General features: G+C 42.1%; 2 protein-coding genes and 1 gene segment (V, D, J or C); 1 reads left to right on the forward strand and 2 right to left on the reverse strand.

The window, feature by feature from the left end:
• Positions 1-1,036: 1,036 nt before the first annotated feature.
• zgc:101744 (uncharacterized protein LOC541409 homolog) lies at positions 1,037-9,822 on the reverse strand. 2 transcript variants are annotated; one of them, XM_037125352.1, is made up of 6 exons: positions 9,665-9,822; positions 9,423-9,558; positions 5,928-6,021; positions 4,928-5,066; positions 2,856-3,024; positions 1,037-1,715 (listed from the first exon to the last, which is right to left on the reverse strand). In XM_037125352.1, the coding sequence occupies exons 2-6, from the start codon at positions 9,535-9,537 to the stop codon at positions 1,678-1,680; spliced, it is 555 nt and encodes a 184-aa protein (XP_036981247.1). In that variant the 5' UTR covers positions 9,538-9,558; positions 9,665-9,822; the 3' UTR covers positions 1,037-1,677. The 2 variants fall into 2 exon arrangements, with proteins under 2 accessions (XP_036981247.1, XP_036981248.1); XM_037125353.1 differs by having other exon boundaries at positions 2,834-3,024.
• Positions 9,823-12,888: 3,066 nt separating this feature from the next.
• On the forward strand, positions 12,889-14,607 carry LOC119034388. The segment is given in 4 exon segments: positions 12,889-13,213; positions 13,711-13,794; positions 13,876-13,970; positions 14,059-14,607. Coding segments are annotated over 4 exon segments (546 nt in total).
• Positions 14,608-14,824: 217 nt separating this feature from the next.
• LOC119004914 (immunoglobulin kappa light chain-like) overlaps positions 14,825-16,716 on the reverse strand; it is a 59,547-nt gene continuing 57,655 nt past the window's right edge. Inside the window, exons 6-7 of the mRNA XM_037072244.1 lie at positions 16,315-16,352; positions 14,825-15,410 (exon numbers count right to left, since the gene is read on the reverse strand). Of these exons, the coding sequence (XP_036928139.1) occupies positions 15,091-15,410; positions 16,315-16,352 (358 nt within the window). The 3' untranslated portion in view covers positions 14,825-15,090. The remainder of the gene's footprint in view (positions 15,411-16,314; positions 16,353-16,716) is intronic.

Here is a 16,716-nt window from a genome sequence, read left to right on the forward strand (position 1 = left end):
GGCACTTAAGGAAAAGTCAACAAGCGTACAAGCTAATAAAAAATGCTCATACATGTATAAAACATGCTTTTATCCTTTAACTCCTTTCCCTCTTTGTCTCCTCTCAGGTCCCACACTCCGTACGAGGCCTTGGATCAAAACCGCACAGCAATACAATGCAATAATTGGTTTCTGTGTCCAATTTCTGTTTAATCAATAACTTGTCGGCCACCGGCGGCTGATGGGGGGGGTGGATACATAACAAACACCACAGCGGACACTTCTTCACAGCAGCCATTTCCAGATGGGTGCCTTCCCCTCCCTGTGGCGGTGTGTGGCCATCACACCGGCTCCGTCCCACTGTTTCCCCCACGCATTACATCCAGTGCACGAACACAAAAGGCCTCCCCTTTCAGAGGCCCTCAAGCGTGAATACAGAGCCAAATACAAATTAAAGTGTGGGTGGTTAGGCTGTCTGAATGCCGGTAAATGTACTTGAGGTTGACAGGTCAAAAGATCAAGTGGATGTGTGGGATGGGAGGGAAAATGTTCCTGGCATTAGTATTTTTCCTGCAACACAAGCTCGCTAAAAAAAACAAACATATTCTGAGATTACATACTGAAACAATACTACATTTAGGATTTAATTCAAAATGATCTACAGCTACATTATTTCATTCAAAAAAATGTAGTTCAGAGACGGTAAAGAAAGAGGTAAGGTAATTATTAAGTTGTTAATAAATAACTGCAAATTTTAATGTTTCCCAAGACACACAGAGAGAAAGAGAGAGAGATATTTGCCCATTATTTAATATTATCAAAGTTAATTTATGAGAAAAATTTGGTGCTGCAGAACGAACTAGACCCAAATCCACAGAGGTTACATATCCAGAAATACAATTTCCTCGACTTCGCTCAGTGCTATAAAAAAACAATTACAAGAATCACTGGCGCGTGAACATTGTAATTTGGACCAAATAAAATCCCATTTCCCACTTTGAGAGGAATGACACTGCTCAGAGAGAGGGCACCTGAAGGAAATAAAAGACGCCGTTCGTCAGGTCATCAGGGTTCCAGTTTTATTGCTTCATCATCAGGACAAGATAAATTAAGACGTTTTAAAGACAGAAGACAGGCAGTTAGATCGAACCTTCCCAGGAGCTCAAACAGACTTCATGCTGCTTGACACGTGCAGGAGCAAGAAGACATCAACGACATGTAAAAAGGTCCAGTTTTAATTAACAATTTTAGAAAAATGCTGTTCAAAAACAACCTGCTTTTATAACCGTTACGTTATCAGTCTCACTTTTCTGTCACAAATGGCTCATTTAGTTGCTGAAACCCGCAGGTACATAACCATATTTTACACCTTTCAACATATTTTTTTTTTTCCCCCACTTACTCTGTCAACAAAGACAATAAAGGGCAGATGAAGGATCACAGTTGTACCGATTTTCTTGGCTGTACGGGTGGCAGTAAACCGACGTGATGCACAAACAAGCTCTTATTTTCAGGAGTGTGGCGCTCCAGTTCACCATGTGACGGGTGGGCTCATCATCATCATTCGTCACGGAAGGAGGGAGGACAGACGCACACACACACACACACACACACACACACACACACACACACACACACACATTCAGTAACCAAACACACCTAACATGCACACACACACACAAAGCCTTCCCACGTCTCTCACTGGTTCTTGTCGTGATTGAGGACCTGGTTAACAGCTGATGGAACAAAGAGAAGAAAAACAAGAGAGTTTATTTTGCAGAAAGGTAAACACACACTAGGATGAGGGCGTCGTCCATCACAGGTGGCTGACAACATTGTGATGCCAATTTGGTGGACATCGCCCAGACCTAACAGACACAACAGATGACTGTGTTTGAGGATGTTTTTTTTTTTTTTCTCAAATAGTTATTTATAGAAGCGTATCAGACTAATAAATAAAAAAGTAATGGAAACAGATATCATGCCTCTGTAACTGACATAATAATAATAAAGAATAATTCCTTCTGTAAAAGTACAAAAAAACCCACAGGCAGAGCGGCCAGAGTTCACGGTGTGGGTTCGTTTCACAAGTTGCCTTTAAAGCAATGTAATTATGTGCGTCCAAGCACAAGATACAAGTCAAAATAAAGCTCAACAGATACACTGTCATAAAAATATTATACAGAACCCCTGGATCACAGTCTGGAGGCTGGAGCAAGTCGTGGCAGTCTAATACACAATACTGCTCAAATTCACTGTTTTTAATCACTTCTTTCATCGTGAAGAAAAACAAATACTACATTAAAGTTTTAATGTTCTTTCTCCATAGTAATTCAAAACTACATTATACCCATTTACACTTACAGGAGTGTAAAAGTCCTGCACAGTAATGTCATGAAGCCATTTTTCGTGATTTTTAATAAAATAAAGTCTGACTAGTCCTCAACTGTATCTGTTTGCCAGTTATTGTTTTAAATATGAATACTTGGTAGAGTGGCAGAACGTCCGTCTCTTGTGTCTTCTCAAAATACTGATCATATTAGAATATTTTTAGTAAGTTGGGTCTCTTTTTTTTTACCATTTACCCTTCTCAGTTTGTGAAGACTTGAGTACAACAAGGTCTTACTGCTGGATACTGAGCTCAGGTCAGGTTCGCTGGCCTACATAATCAGCCAATGCAGTTTTCCAGTAGCAAAAGGTACAATTCAGTGATTTTCTCGTCCTGTAAGATAATTTTGGTCGGATTGCCAAAAACCTCAGAAACTGCAGCTCTGACTGGTTTCCATCACGGTCAAGTTGCATGCAAGAAGAATCGCTTTGGAGCTTCTTGAAAAGAATTAGTGGCTGTACTTGCATGTATATTGTCGGTATCTCACCCTCCTTTGTGACTTGCTCAGTTATGTTCTTAGCCTTGGAGGTAATATCGCTGACCATGCTGTCCATGGCAGACTGGTGCTTCAAGAAGAACGGCCGGATGACGCGCTTGTACAAGATCTCAGAGCCGTTCCACGTCACTGGAGCCATACACCAAATCAGGAACACACACTGAGGAGAGAGCAGATATTAGATAACATGCTGCTGTGTGAGCTCATGTGTCAAGCTGAAAGAATTCAAATCAGAGAGCTTTCTGTTGCAGCTACTCGGGAATATATATGAAACTGTACTCTGTGTGTTTAAAGTCCTTGAGCTGTAGAACTGCACTCTTACACTGAGGTGTTGTTTATCCACTGTTGTCTTAAAAGGCATGAACACTACTGTGATGACAGCAGGGGAGGAAGGCTGTGCCATGTTGTTGCAGCAGAGAAGAGAAAGCTCCTGTCAGGGCAGGCGGTGTTAGCCCTGTGGAGTGACAAGCTATGGCCTGGTGGCAAACCTCCGGGTGGTTCAACCTGGGACACGAGCTGATTGTAGCAGTGCTTTCAGGTCGGCTGCATGACCTATTTAATCCGCCGACTGATTAATCAATTTGTCAAACCAAATTGAGAGAAAAAAAATCTGCAGAGAATCAATAAAGAAAATGACTGCCGTTGCGGTTACCTTGTAGACATTTTTATCAAATCCATGCTGTTATGTTGTTGCTATGTAACATAACAGGCCAGAGTTAATTTACAGTCTCATTACCGAGAGTGAGGCACCGTTTAATAATCCCATTTTTCCAGGATTAAACGTAATCAAGCAAAGACAAGCTATGCTGATTGCTGCAATTAGGCTGAAACAATTGGATAGTGAGCTGATATTTAATGGTCGGATCAAAATATTACGACACAAACAAACTCTCTGGTCAAAGTGGACATGAAACGGGTTGGAACATTTCTGCAACTGATGGGGATTGATCTTTCGACAGGCTGGCGCAACATCCCAGTTACTGCCAACATCTCTCAAACCGCCCAGCCCGCCTCACACTCCTTTCTCGTGAGTAAGACCCTGAGAAGCTTACGCCACTTCCCATTACACTCCAAGAATGGCAGGGCTCCAGGCTGTGACCATTTTTGGAGACTACAACCACATTTTAAAGCAAGAAGCACCATGTGACGTGCAAACCCATTATCGTATATCATGTGAAACACCAGGAGCAATGTTTCCAGCGGTAAAGATTTGCCCTGACCGCCACAGCAAAAACTCCCTATAAAACAACAACAATGCATCACAAGAAATCTATTAATGGACTACTGTAATAAACAGATTAGAAAAAAATGCAATTCCCCTTCTTAGCCTCTATCCCAGTAAGAAACTGGAAAACACTTGATGTCTTTATCAAATCTGGTTTTAGACTGCAATGCCCCTTTATAAAATCATGGAAAATGACTCTCTCTTTTAAAGTGCAACTTCAATTTGTGAGCTTTTCCTTTTAAACAAAACTGAACATTGGGATCTCTGTAAATTGACTTTTTATTTCTAAAGGATTTATCAGTACAGTTAAGATGTAAAGAGTATGAATGTGTTGACCTGTGTGACGATTCAAGTGGTGCTACTAAAGTGAAGAGCAGGGAGCCAGAGTGCTGCTTGTGGAACAAGTCAGTCTAGAGCCCTCTAAAGCTTTCACCATTCACATTTCACTCATGTTTTGCAGTTTCGAGTTGCCAGTGTTTCATTTGTGCGATGCATTGTGGGACATAAAAGTACATCAAATGACAGGAACATATTTTTTGAGCGTGACTTTTCCAGGTTGTAGATTTCAGACACAGCAGATGTCTGCATACAGTATTTTCCTTATTTTGCCATTACACAACTCGTCCACAAGAGGGCGCTGTTGCAAAGCTAAACTGCAGAGGCCAAAAGACATCCACCCTCCTGTGACTCAACACCCTGTGACTCTGTGGTTGCACAGCTAAAGCAGACTAAAAGTCAGTTGCCAACGTCATACAGGGGAGCTACACACTTAAACAGTTATGTGGAGCATACAAATCAGTCTTCCATATCATGCATACACACTAGAAAGTCCTCCTACCTTGCCAGCATAGTAAAATGGGAACCAGAAGAGGAAGATGTCAGAGAAGGCCTCGACGATGCTGAAGAGTCCATAAACAACCCAGTAGGTCAGCCACTGTGTGTCGTCCTCCTTAACGCTGCTCTCGATGGCCTTGATACTGGATGAAATGGAGGCATGGTTCCATTTAGGATATCGATAAGGTCACAGTGGAAAATATTACATAAATATCGAAAGTTACCGAGTCTGCACTGCATGTAATGGTGTTTGTGAACTACATTTTAATGACCTGACCAGCACGCACTCAAAGACGCTCATTAAAATGATTTAATAAACGGCTTTTCAAGTTTTTTGAGGCATTTTTAATCTGTGCACTAGACCTGAAACATGGGAGTTGGTGAACAAGTCTTAATGTGTAAAAAGCTGTTAATCAACAATCCACAGGGTAACTTTAAGCAGCACTTACCTAAAATACCTAAATCTGAACCCAAGTTGGTCTCAGAACAAAAGTACTGTAGCCTAAGAGCAACAAACTAATAACAGATGTAGGCCTGCGTATTTAAACAAAAGGGGAAAAAATAGAAACGCTCCTTTTTTAAACAAACTTTGCTTCGATGGCAACAGGCTCGAGGGGTTTTCCTTTTCATGTTTCTCTTCCCTTGCACTGATCTGCTTAGCCGAACAACCAACCAGAGTGACTTTTGTTCACCAACAGGCTCCAGCTCTGACCCTACATGCTGAATCCGCCAAAAAAAGCCACAGATAAGTGCCGACTAGTGTTAATGATGTGGCATTCATGGCTACAACTAGGGCCACAGATGCTTACTGATAAGCTGAGGGGCCTTAGGGACTTCCTCTTCACAATGCACTCACAGTTAGCTGCGCTAAATGTTTGTCCTCGGAGATTTCCTGCCTCTGAGCTGGATTTTAAGCACCTGTCAGTAATGGGTGTGGCTGCAACACCTGAACTCAATGATCAGTGACTTATGGCAACACAGTGTGAGCTCATCTTCATACATACGAGAAATACGCTGGATAGGCGAAGCCAATCAGGTTGCAGAGCAGTGAGGCTCCGTATCCAAACAGCAGATAGAGCCCGAGAAAACTCAGGAGACCTGCAGAGAGAGAGAAACAACAAGGATGTGAGAGCAGAAGGCAGAATGGGAGGAGTAGGGTGAGATCATCCTGCTATTAGATAAATGCGTTTTAATGTCACATTCCCTTGCGGATAATAGCGCGTGTGTCTGACAGCAGGATGTCAGATCAGCATGGCACCAGGATTAGGAGGAGCACTAAACACAAGTCAAACACTGCTATTCAAATCCAGGTGGTGAAAGAGTTGACTTTTAACCAACCACAAAGATCGCTCAGTCATGCGATACACCCTGCTCTGTGCCGTCCACCTCAAGTGCATGAGAGATTCCACAAATGCCAGAATCTCTATTACTATTTGAGCGTTACCTGCAATTTTCAAAGCGATCTTAATAGAAGCCTTTAAATACAATCAGGGATTTCGACATATAATACTGTGTTTGTTCTGTTCTTCAAAGCAGTTGTTGCATGTCACACATTTGATGGTTCGAGCTTCACAATTGTCGAACTGAGATTTGGATTTGCAACACAATTCATTAGAAGATGTCAACTTGGAAATACTAAGAGGAAGTGCCGAATTAAACGATAAAGAAAGTAACAGTTGCAGCCCCAGTTTCATTTGCACCCGTATAAGGCACTATAATACATACACACAATGGTCTCTTTATTAAAACAAACTTGTACAATCCAATTAGAAGAATCACCAACTGTAAATATATTCTTGCACTGAAGTCAGTGGCAGGACAATGAGCTCTGTAGGAAATGAACTGCATGCTGCATAGCAAGCTGGCTGCATGTCTTACACCCTCAGAGGTTTGAAACAGTTTACCGGTTCACTGACTACCTTCTTCAAAACATCCATCACTTCCCACAAACATCCCAGATGTTTTTTCTAAACTTTTCTCCCTGTAAGATCGGGTTTAAGGCTAAACAGGACAAGAGGACTTGACAGTCCAACACTCTGCTGCACAGCTGCCGGTGCAGGTATAGGCCATACATTATTCAAATTTAGGCAAACGCAATTACTGATATGAACTATATCACCCCCAGATTCCATAAACATCACAAGGTCATGCAGTATCTAATGTACTGAAAGCTTTTGACATCGTTCTGGCCTCCAGGTAATCTCATTTGTTTGCCCCGCCTCATATACAAATATCTCCCACTCTCCTATCTCTCTCCCATGAAGGCAAAACTGGAAGAACTGGCTGAAATGGAAGACCCCGGGGAGACACTGGCGAACATATGCAGGCAACTGGCACATCAAATTGATCTGAGATTGATAATAAAAAGCTGCCTGCATGATTCCTATCACTGCAACAAATATTTCTCAACCTGCATGCCATGTGGCTCTATTCCCTGAGTAGGCAACTCCTGAACTGTTTTAGAAAAATGAACAAAGCATCCATGTAAACACAGATTTTCAGCCTTAAGTGAAAACACATGTCCGTCTCATGGAAACACTGAGAGAAAAGGGGGCACAAAATGGAGTGTACGGGCTTAATGGACTCATTAAGAGTTGCAGGAGTTGTTATTCAGTTAAAAGATCAAGTTCCTCTTCGCATGGACTCATCACAAGAACCCATTGTTAGGAGTACAGTGGGTGGGGGGTTGAGGTCGGCTTCACAAACACGAAGCTAACGATCGACGGCCGCTCGCTCAGAGGGTTTGGCTGCAAACACAGAACAGATCAGACGTCTCTCTACTCCAGTCAGCGCAGTAAGACTTCACACTCCAGACTGTCACATGAGTCGGTATGAACTCGAGACGATTCCCTGCACACTTTAAATGGCACTTTGTAAATCCGCTCGACTGACATGTCCAGATCAAGGCAAAGTACAACGTAACATTACAGTGAGCAAACGGGCAAGAATGTCTTGTATGCAACCCAGTTATCAGTGTTACGTTAGGCAGCAAGCCTGCAATGAAACGAATGGCTGGTACCTCACAGACAGGCTGACAAGACACTAACAAGGTATTTCTGCAAGCGGGACAGGCCACGGTATAATTTGTCTTCTCTCTCTCTCTGTCTTCCTTCTGCTGTAAATGCAGAGGAGTGATGAGTCAAAATGTATTTGCATACAATCCTCAATATTTGTTTTGACAGCCACTTTGTTGTGTACTTGTGGTTGTCAGTTGTGTACTGGCACCAGCTGAACACGCTAAATTGACATTTTAGAATCGTATGATCATTTTATCTAGGCAGTAGTGCCTCTGAATCAAAAGGGATCTTGGCACTTTAATCCCACAACACTTAAGTGTAGTGCTGCAAGTGACAATTCGTTATATTACTGATTTATCTGCAGATATTTTTGTTTAGACTATGCAGTAAAATTTCCCAGAGCCAATCATAACATCTTCAGGTTGATTCTCTCGTCCAGCCATCGTCCAAAACCCAAATACTCTTCATCTAATCTCACAAATGTCTTGTTATGTTAATAAAAATATGTTTTATTGATTGTTTTTTTTTAACTTTCTGAGACTAATATCCAATATCTGTTGGGTTAAACGTTGACCGGATCGCTTTTCAGTGCCACGTTTGATGTTCGAACTGAAAATAGCAAAACCCTCAGGGCTAATTTCAAACATCCACATGATCCAATGTGCGAGTACAGGCCCAAGCACTGACAACACATTTGTTATACAGCATTAAACATCCCCTTTGACCTCGAAATCGGTTGTTTAAACGCTGTTGTGCGGATCAATTTTGAGTAAAAGACAGTGGGTTTGAATGTAGGTCGCCCTGACTGACACGCTTCCTGTATCTGGGTGGCGTCCTAGACAAAAAACACTGACCACACAGCCTGAGGTGCAGGGCCTTTATTGACATGTACCGTGCCTGCAGACTGACAACAGGACAGCGAGCATAACTCATAGAAGAGCTGCTCGCAGTTGTATAACAAGTCATCCTAGAATCTCCCTCCATATTTGCCTCTGCACTGGGATATTTCAGGACAAGATAAAAATACCCCCATGAGGGCCAGCTGGTGGTGGTGGGCACTGAGATATTAGAAGGCACATTCATATTCATTTACAACATCTAAATAGGTGTGTGTGTGTGTGTGTGTGTGTAAAGGAAGGTGTGTGTGAGCTCTAATCTTGTAATAATCTCTCTGTAGGTCTGAGTTGGATGAACTTTGGTATTTGAGCCTGATAAGCATAATAAAAAATAAAAAAAAACCATGAGGCAGCCAGCCAGCAGTGCGACAGGATATGAAACCCGACAAAAAGTCAAGTACTCACGCAACAGTGTGCCCACAACGGGTTGCCAGTTTCAGTGTGAATGGCAACTCTGTCAGCTAAACACGAGTAACGGAGCTTTGAAGTTTATGGAGGAGACGTTCAAGTTCATATTTATCTCAACTGAGTTCTTTCACAGCGCTTTAAAAGTGTTTCTCCGGTTGTTCTCTTGTTGTTAACGTACCCAGGGCGATGTACTCCCTCTTCACTCCCGTTTTTCCCTCCAGCGTCGCCAACTGATCTGTCACAAAGTTTTTCTCGTGGAGCACGGCCACAAAGCGCTCCTTGAACTGCGACATTTTCTCGGGCCTTTCCTGAGCCTGTGGTCGACAAAAAAAAAAGACAGAAGAGAGAAGAAGTGTTACAAAGGGAGAATGTTTGAGGGATATTTTGGGGGGTGAAAAACGGAAGAGTTGTTCCACTAACCTTGATAATGTGCTCGGGTACTCGCCGCTGGGAGGGCTGGCTGGGTGGCTGCTGACTCCACGGAGCTGCGCTGGCAGTGGGAGGGGGAGGAGACTGAAAGACCCCGAGCGGACCAATCAGAGAGCTCCGCTGGCTCTTCACCGACGCAGGTGATTAAACAGCGGTGTCACTGTGGAGGAAAGGTAATGACGGGCCTTCATTACAGGTAGATTACATGCAGGCCGTGTTGTAAATATCTGACACTGACAGTCATGACTACACATACACATTTCTTGTAACCGAAATACAAAGTGGCCAGAGTGTTTCTTGATTAGGCCTATATTTGCAAACTAGACTGTTATTAACATGATTTATGGATGGCTTATGTATATAATAAAGAATTGATCTCTGTCTTTATGACATCATTTTACCTGCTCTGTGCCCTAGATTATAACCAAGCCAATCATTTGTACCTGCTGAAATACCTTTAAAGGTCCGATACAACTCATAAAAGGCTATATTTCACCTGCCAAAAAGGGATAGGAGCTCCTACCTTGGGACTTAAAGGTTGTCTCTGCATCAAAATGACTAAGTTTCACTCTTGATGGTTATATTTGACAGATTATAGCCCACTCACTCAATTTTACCTGTTGAAATACATTTAAAGAGCCAGTGCAACTCATAAAAGGCAGTGTTTCACTTGCCAAAAAGGGATTGCAGCTCCTACTTTGTGACTGAACTTGATTTCACTCTTGATCGTTATGTATTAATGAGACAAAAAGTCAGCATTTGTCTGAAATTCATGTATACCAATTGATTATTGGAAACTTGGAAATGACACATGGCCTGTGAAGGGGACCTGGGTGATTTTTTTAAATTTAGCTTAAAATCAGGTTATATGGTTTATTTTTTCCCAAAATCACAGCTGAAGCATATGAAGACGTGCACGGTCATTGAAATAGTGAAGGGTGAGCACATCTTCAATCTCATGTCAGGGTTAAGTTGTTGTGAACCTGAACTGTCAGCAGAGGGCAGCATGTATCTATTTATGAGCACAAACGGTTTTGGAAAACTTTGCAAAGACAGAACCAGCAGAGGGAGAGTGACCTAAAGTCAGACATGGGTACTGGTTCTTGACTTGTTGCGCCTCTTTACAGTTTCAATAATGCATCACTGTTCCTCAGAGTTTAAGCTGTTATATTACAGAGAGTCTGAACTGTTCCCATGCACTCACACTGAAAACTGCATCAGGATGATGTCACCATTAACTGTGATTGATATGTTGGGTTTTCTGAGTCAGGGTGACAACAAAGTCTTATTAAGTAGAGGTGAAATTATTTGATTATCTACAGTAAACCCTGTGAATAAATAATGTAAATATGTTCCTCTGTTCCATTAAGATCATAGATGGTGTAAATCCAAGCAGTGTTTCTCCTGATGTTGTGTCCCACGTTGCCTTCAGTGTTCAGCTGAGAGCAGAGAAATCATTTCCATAGAGAGGAGGCTTTGCATGGTCAGCTGATCCTCCAGTGAACTGAGAAGGTTTATAGTCCTGTGAGTTCAACACTGCAGGACTCACATCTGTCAGTCAACACAGCAGAAAGCACAACCACCATGACTCTCATCACCATCCTCATCTGGGCGCTGGCCTGCTGCTGTTTTACAGGTTGGTTCACTCAGCAACATTTCACACATGATGTGCTGCCTTTTCTCTCATTGATTTCTGCTGATAAATCAATGATTTGTTTCTGTGTGCAGGATGCAGCGGTCAGGTGACTGTGACTCAGCCTCCAGTAGTGACATCTGCTCCAGGATCCACTGTCACTCTCACCTGTAGAACCAGCCAACGTCCTGGCACATGCAGTGGTGTTAGATGTATCTTCTGGTATCAACAGAAATCTGGACAGCCTCCAAAGCTCATGATAAGATCTATAAGCACACTTGCATCAGGAACTCCAGCTCGGTTTAGTGGCAGTGGATCAGAATCTGACTACTCTTTGACCATCAGTGGAGTTCAGACTGAAGATGCAGCAGTTTATTACTGTAAGAGTGTACACGGTGGCCCAGTGTTCACACAGTGATTTATCGTCGTACAAAAACCTCCCTCAGTCAGACTGCAGAGACTCTGAGCTGTTACAGCAGGAAGCGACTGCAGCTGCTGAAGAGGAAGAGACTCTGACACAGACCACTGAACACAGAGCTGACAGGAGCCTCACCAAGCACACAATCCACATTCACACAAATATACTTAGAACATATGAAATGCATCTTTTAATATCCTATATTTTAGTTCCATTAAAAAGAGCAACATTGTTATAATAACCCCACATCCCACAGTTGTCTACAGTCAGTCTCATCAGTAACAGTTATGAAAACTGTAGAACATATAAATCTTCAAACCTACATTAAACTTGCTCACTGCTTTCGCACTGAGTGATATCACTCTCATGTGTCCATCAGCACGAAGGCTAGAAGCAGGGAGGAAACTGCTTTTCTCTGTCCAAATGTAAGAAAATGCCCCCACCATCACCTTTAAAGCTAAACATTAGTTCAAGCACACATCAAAGTAAAAAACAGATCCTGTCAATGTACAGGTGTAGATGCATGAATATTTCTAAGGCAGAAACATTATTTTTATGGAATTTCATCCTCAGTTTAAGGTTGTCAGGAAATCAGTGGAGAGAGGTCTGACCAGACTAAATAAACAGGGAAGCAAGTAGTGAACATGTATCATAAAAATCGAGCAGAGAAGGTAAACCCAAGTGCAGGAGAGAGCATGGAGACTGGATTCAAAGATTTTGATAATTGTTACGTGTGGCCAAGTTAATGCCCTATGTGTGTGTGTGTCCTCTGTCTCCGCCCTGCTCTGCCTTCCTGAGCTCAGGTGTGGGCAATCACCTGAGCAGTTAAAAGGAGGCAGTATCAGGGTGTCGCTCTCTCTCGCTCTCTCTCTGATTACAGGTGTGTTGCAGGAGGAGGGAGGTTGCGCTGGCTCCACAGTCTTTTGCTGTTTTGTTTCTACTTTGTGGTTGATTTGGGTTCAGTTCCCTGGCCTGTTAGAGTGCCAGGGCTTTGTTGTTTTAATTTGGGTTTGAGTTCCTGGTAGTCCTGTTTTCATATCTTTTGTTTTCTTTCTTTAAGTAGGTTTAGTATTGATTAGGCAGCTTTAGTTGGGAGGATTCCCCAGATGCGACGGTCATGGCTGGTCTGGGGTCTCCTCTCTCTTTTTTTCAGTTTGGCCAGGAACTCTTGCCCTTTTTCTTTTGTTAAATAAAGAACATTTAATCTTGACTGTGTTGAGTCGGCGTCCTTTATATGTTACTGGCCTCTTTTTGTTCGAGTCTTTGGTTGTGTTCAGTTTGGGGCCGTAACAATAATATTTGTTGAAAAGAGTCAAGCACTGAAACAAAAACTGAGAAACAGCCAAGGTGAGCACAAAACTGAATAAAGACTGAAATGACAACTAAACTTAAATAAAAACTGATGATGTAATGAGGTGCAGGTGAAGAGACGTATGAACACGTGCAACACTGGGAACAGGGCGGGGCTAACGAGGCTGAAGCAGGACAGGTGTGGAGGGAGAAGCAGGCCGGGGAGGAGCACAGGAACACAGGAGGGAAACAAAGTGCAGACAGACCACAAACATCCAGAAAACACAACAAAAGCAGACAGAAATGTCAGAACCATGACAGCTTTACAGGAGTTGATGGTCACATTTACTTGTTTATAGAGACATGCCAGCTGTTTCCACATGTTATCAGTCTCAGATAAACTAAAGCTCAATTAAGATAACCTTCCTCTTACACTATCAGTTTACTGACTGAGGACAGGACTCAGGCTTTCTCTTGTTTTATTTAGAGAATGATGATATTTTTCTGATGCATGTTGACCTGGAGATAAAATTCAGTCAGTTCACAGTGAGGTCAGTGTTGATGAAGTGATCCAGCAGGGGGTGATATAGACCTGTTAATGAGGACAAAGTCATGTGAGATCATGAAGATGTGAAATGCAGGATGTTTAAAATGAGGAGAAGAAATGTAAAACAGCTCAAAGTCTAAATTTTCCAGATGGACTTTAAAGTGTCACATGATCTTCAAGATGATGAGCTGTCACTCCACCTCACCTCCTCTGTTTCTGTTTCACATCAACAGGTGTGTGTTTGCCTTCTTCAGTATATTTTGCATGATTTGAATGCATCACTGCTCCTCAGAGTTTAAGTTCTTATGTCACAGAGAGTCTGAACTGTTTCCATGCACTCACACTGAAAACTGCATCAGGATGATGTCGCCAATAACTCTGATTGTCATGTTGGGTTTTCTGAGTCAGGGTGAGAGATTTTGAAAATTTTTGGGGTAAAGTCAGTTTGTTCTTTACACTAGATTTTTGTTTAACTTGCTTATTTTTTTTCATTTCAGAGTGTTCTGCAAACAATTTCCTGACTCAGGCTGACAAATCCAAGTCTGTTAGTCTTGGAGGGACTGTGACCATCAGAGCCACAGGGAGCTCAAATATCGGTGCTGATCTCAGTTGGTACCTTCAGAAACCTGGACAGGCTCCCAAACTCCTGATATACACTTCATCATATCGCTTCTCTGGAACTCCGTCTCGATTCAGTGGCAGCTATTCTGGTTCTAGCTACACTCTGACCATCAGTGGGTTTCAGGCTGAAGATGTAGGAGATTACTACTGTCTGGGCTACCATGGCAGTGGAGTGTTCACACAGTGATTCAGAGCCGTACAAAAACCTCCTTCAGTCTGACTGAAGTGAAAACGGCCTGCTGCAGGTGCAGAGGGTTGGTGAAGAGACTGTGATGAGGAGAACTGGTCCAGTGAACACAAGAGTCATCAAGCAGAACCACAATGAACCTACATAAAACTGAAACAGACTCACAGACACTCTTCAGTACACAGTTTTAAACTTCAGTGTCTCTGCACAATGTGGATGCCAAAAAGCAAAATCAGCCAAGCTTGATGTAAAAACAAACTATATATACGACACATAAATGATCTCAAAATGTCTTGTTTCATCACATTATTGTTTAATATTTAATAGAATATGTCATGCTGTATCTACATGATGAACCCAAAGTGTTTCATTCTCCACAGAGAGGAGTATCAGTTAAAGTTATAAACCATTTTATTTCTTATGACTCTTCAGAAGATAAAAGACCGAACACTTCATAAAGTTATTGATCACTTCAAGCTTTATTAGCAGAAACATGAATCATCATCATGACAGTTACTAAGCACACTCACATCAAGCTGCTGAGCTACACACATCACTCTCTAAGTTGTTGCTGTCCAACACTTTACAGCAGTGTTGTTCTCTGTCACACAAAGCTTTAGTTTCCTCTACAAACATTCAGACTCAGACTGATCAGAGCAGCAGGTGTGTTCCTCCTGCTCCCCCCACACACAGCTCCTGTCCTGGGCTTCAGTCGGCCCCTCTAGGCCTTACACTGGCTCCTGTGGAGGGACTGGGTCTGGCTGTGGTCATGATGGAGGACCTTGCAGGTGTACAGCTCTCCTTCCATCCAGCGCTCCCGGCTCAGGCTCAGGGTGCTGCTGCTGCTGTAGCGTCCACTCCTCTCCTCCTCCGAGCTGCTCAGGACCCCCTCTGTCACCTCCGTACCGTCCACCTCCCAGCGCACCGCGGCTCCCTGAGGAGAGTAGCCGGTCAGCAGGCAGGCCAGCGTGGCCGAGCCCCCGGAGAGCTGCTCAGAGGAGGGGGGAAGCAGAGAGACGGAGGGCCTGACCATGGGGCCAGCTGGAGGGGAGAGAGGAGACACACAAGGAGCAGATTAACTTCCAGTGCAGGACACACAGCTGGACATGAGACACTGATGAGACATGACAGAGGTGAACACTGCTGTGGATGAGCTGTGTGCATGATACTGTGATCAGACAGAGGAGAGGAGCTGACACGTGGAGGAAATGAGGGTTTAACAAATACAACTAAATGATAAAACTTGATTAAACAATTCATCTTCCACTGTGACACTCAGCATGAATCACTAAGAATTAGACCATAAAATGAAACATGAGTTTGGTGTAAATCTAATTCAACATTTTACTGAAATCTTCATATCTGCTTTATATTGTTCAACAATAGATAATTTATTCCTTCAATGATTTTCTCGTTTAAAAATGTAACATCTGTCTCCAGTTAAAGACTTTAACATCTGTCTGTTTCACTTCCTGTTCAGCACTTTAAACTAACGAGCTGTGAACACAAACTACATCTTTACTTGTATGTTCATAAAAACTGACTTCTGTATATATGAATTCTACAGCATCAACGTTAGATTTTGTATTGAACAATTGTTGTATTTTACAAAGAAATATAATGAACATATTTTTTCTGACTGTTTGAAAGCTGCTGAGAGAAATGTTACAACCAAAGTTTACTAAAAACAGATGTTTTTTTTTTCAAAAATAAGAAAAGTCCAGCAATTTGTCAGATATTTGACCACATTATCTATAATCCTGAAAAAACATTAATCTCAGCAAAAAAGGTTTCCAAACTGAGTTGTCAGACCAGCTTAATTTATATCAAAAAATGGTCACAACATGTAAATTAAACAGAATAAATTCTGGTTCATCACCTTCTGATACAAAACTTTGTCTAATATTTTAAATGTTTCAGAAATAATATGATCTATGGTACTTACAGTGAATGATGAGTTTGGTTCCTCCACCAAAAGTGTACCACTGTGATACAAACTCATTAAGTGGCCGTACAAAAACCTCCTGCACTGTGAAGAAGCATCTGTCCACTGAAAACACTCTCTGATTTTTATGATAACACAGAAATATTCATAATTGTTGAATCTACAAACACTATTCAATGTTATGGATTGAAAATATTGAAGAAATAAGAATAATTTCATTCATTTTTCTTGACTTTTCTCCTCCTGACAGAGAAACGATCACAGTCTCCTTGAAACAAAGTCATTTCTTCACAGTTCATATCAGTTGATACATGGTTCAATTAACATGATGCATTTTAATTAATCATAATTTACTGATAACTCATATCAATCAGATATTAAACATATTAATCTACTTTAAAC

This window comes from Acanthopagrus latus, chromosome 16 (assembly GCF_904848185.1).
Source record: "Acanthopagrus latus isolate v.2019 chromosome 16, fAcaLat1.1, whole genome shotgun sequence".
Classification (NCBI taxonomy): Eukaryota; Metazoa; Chordata; class Actinopteri; order Spariformes; family Sparidae; genus Acanthopagrus; species Acanthopagrus latus.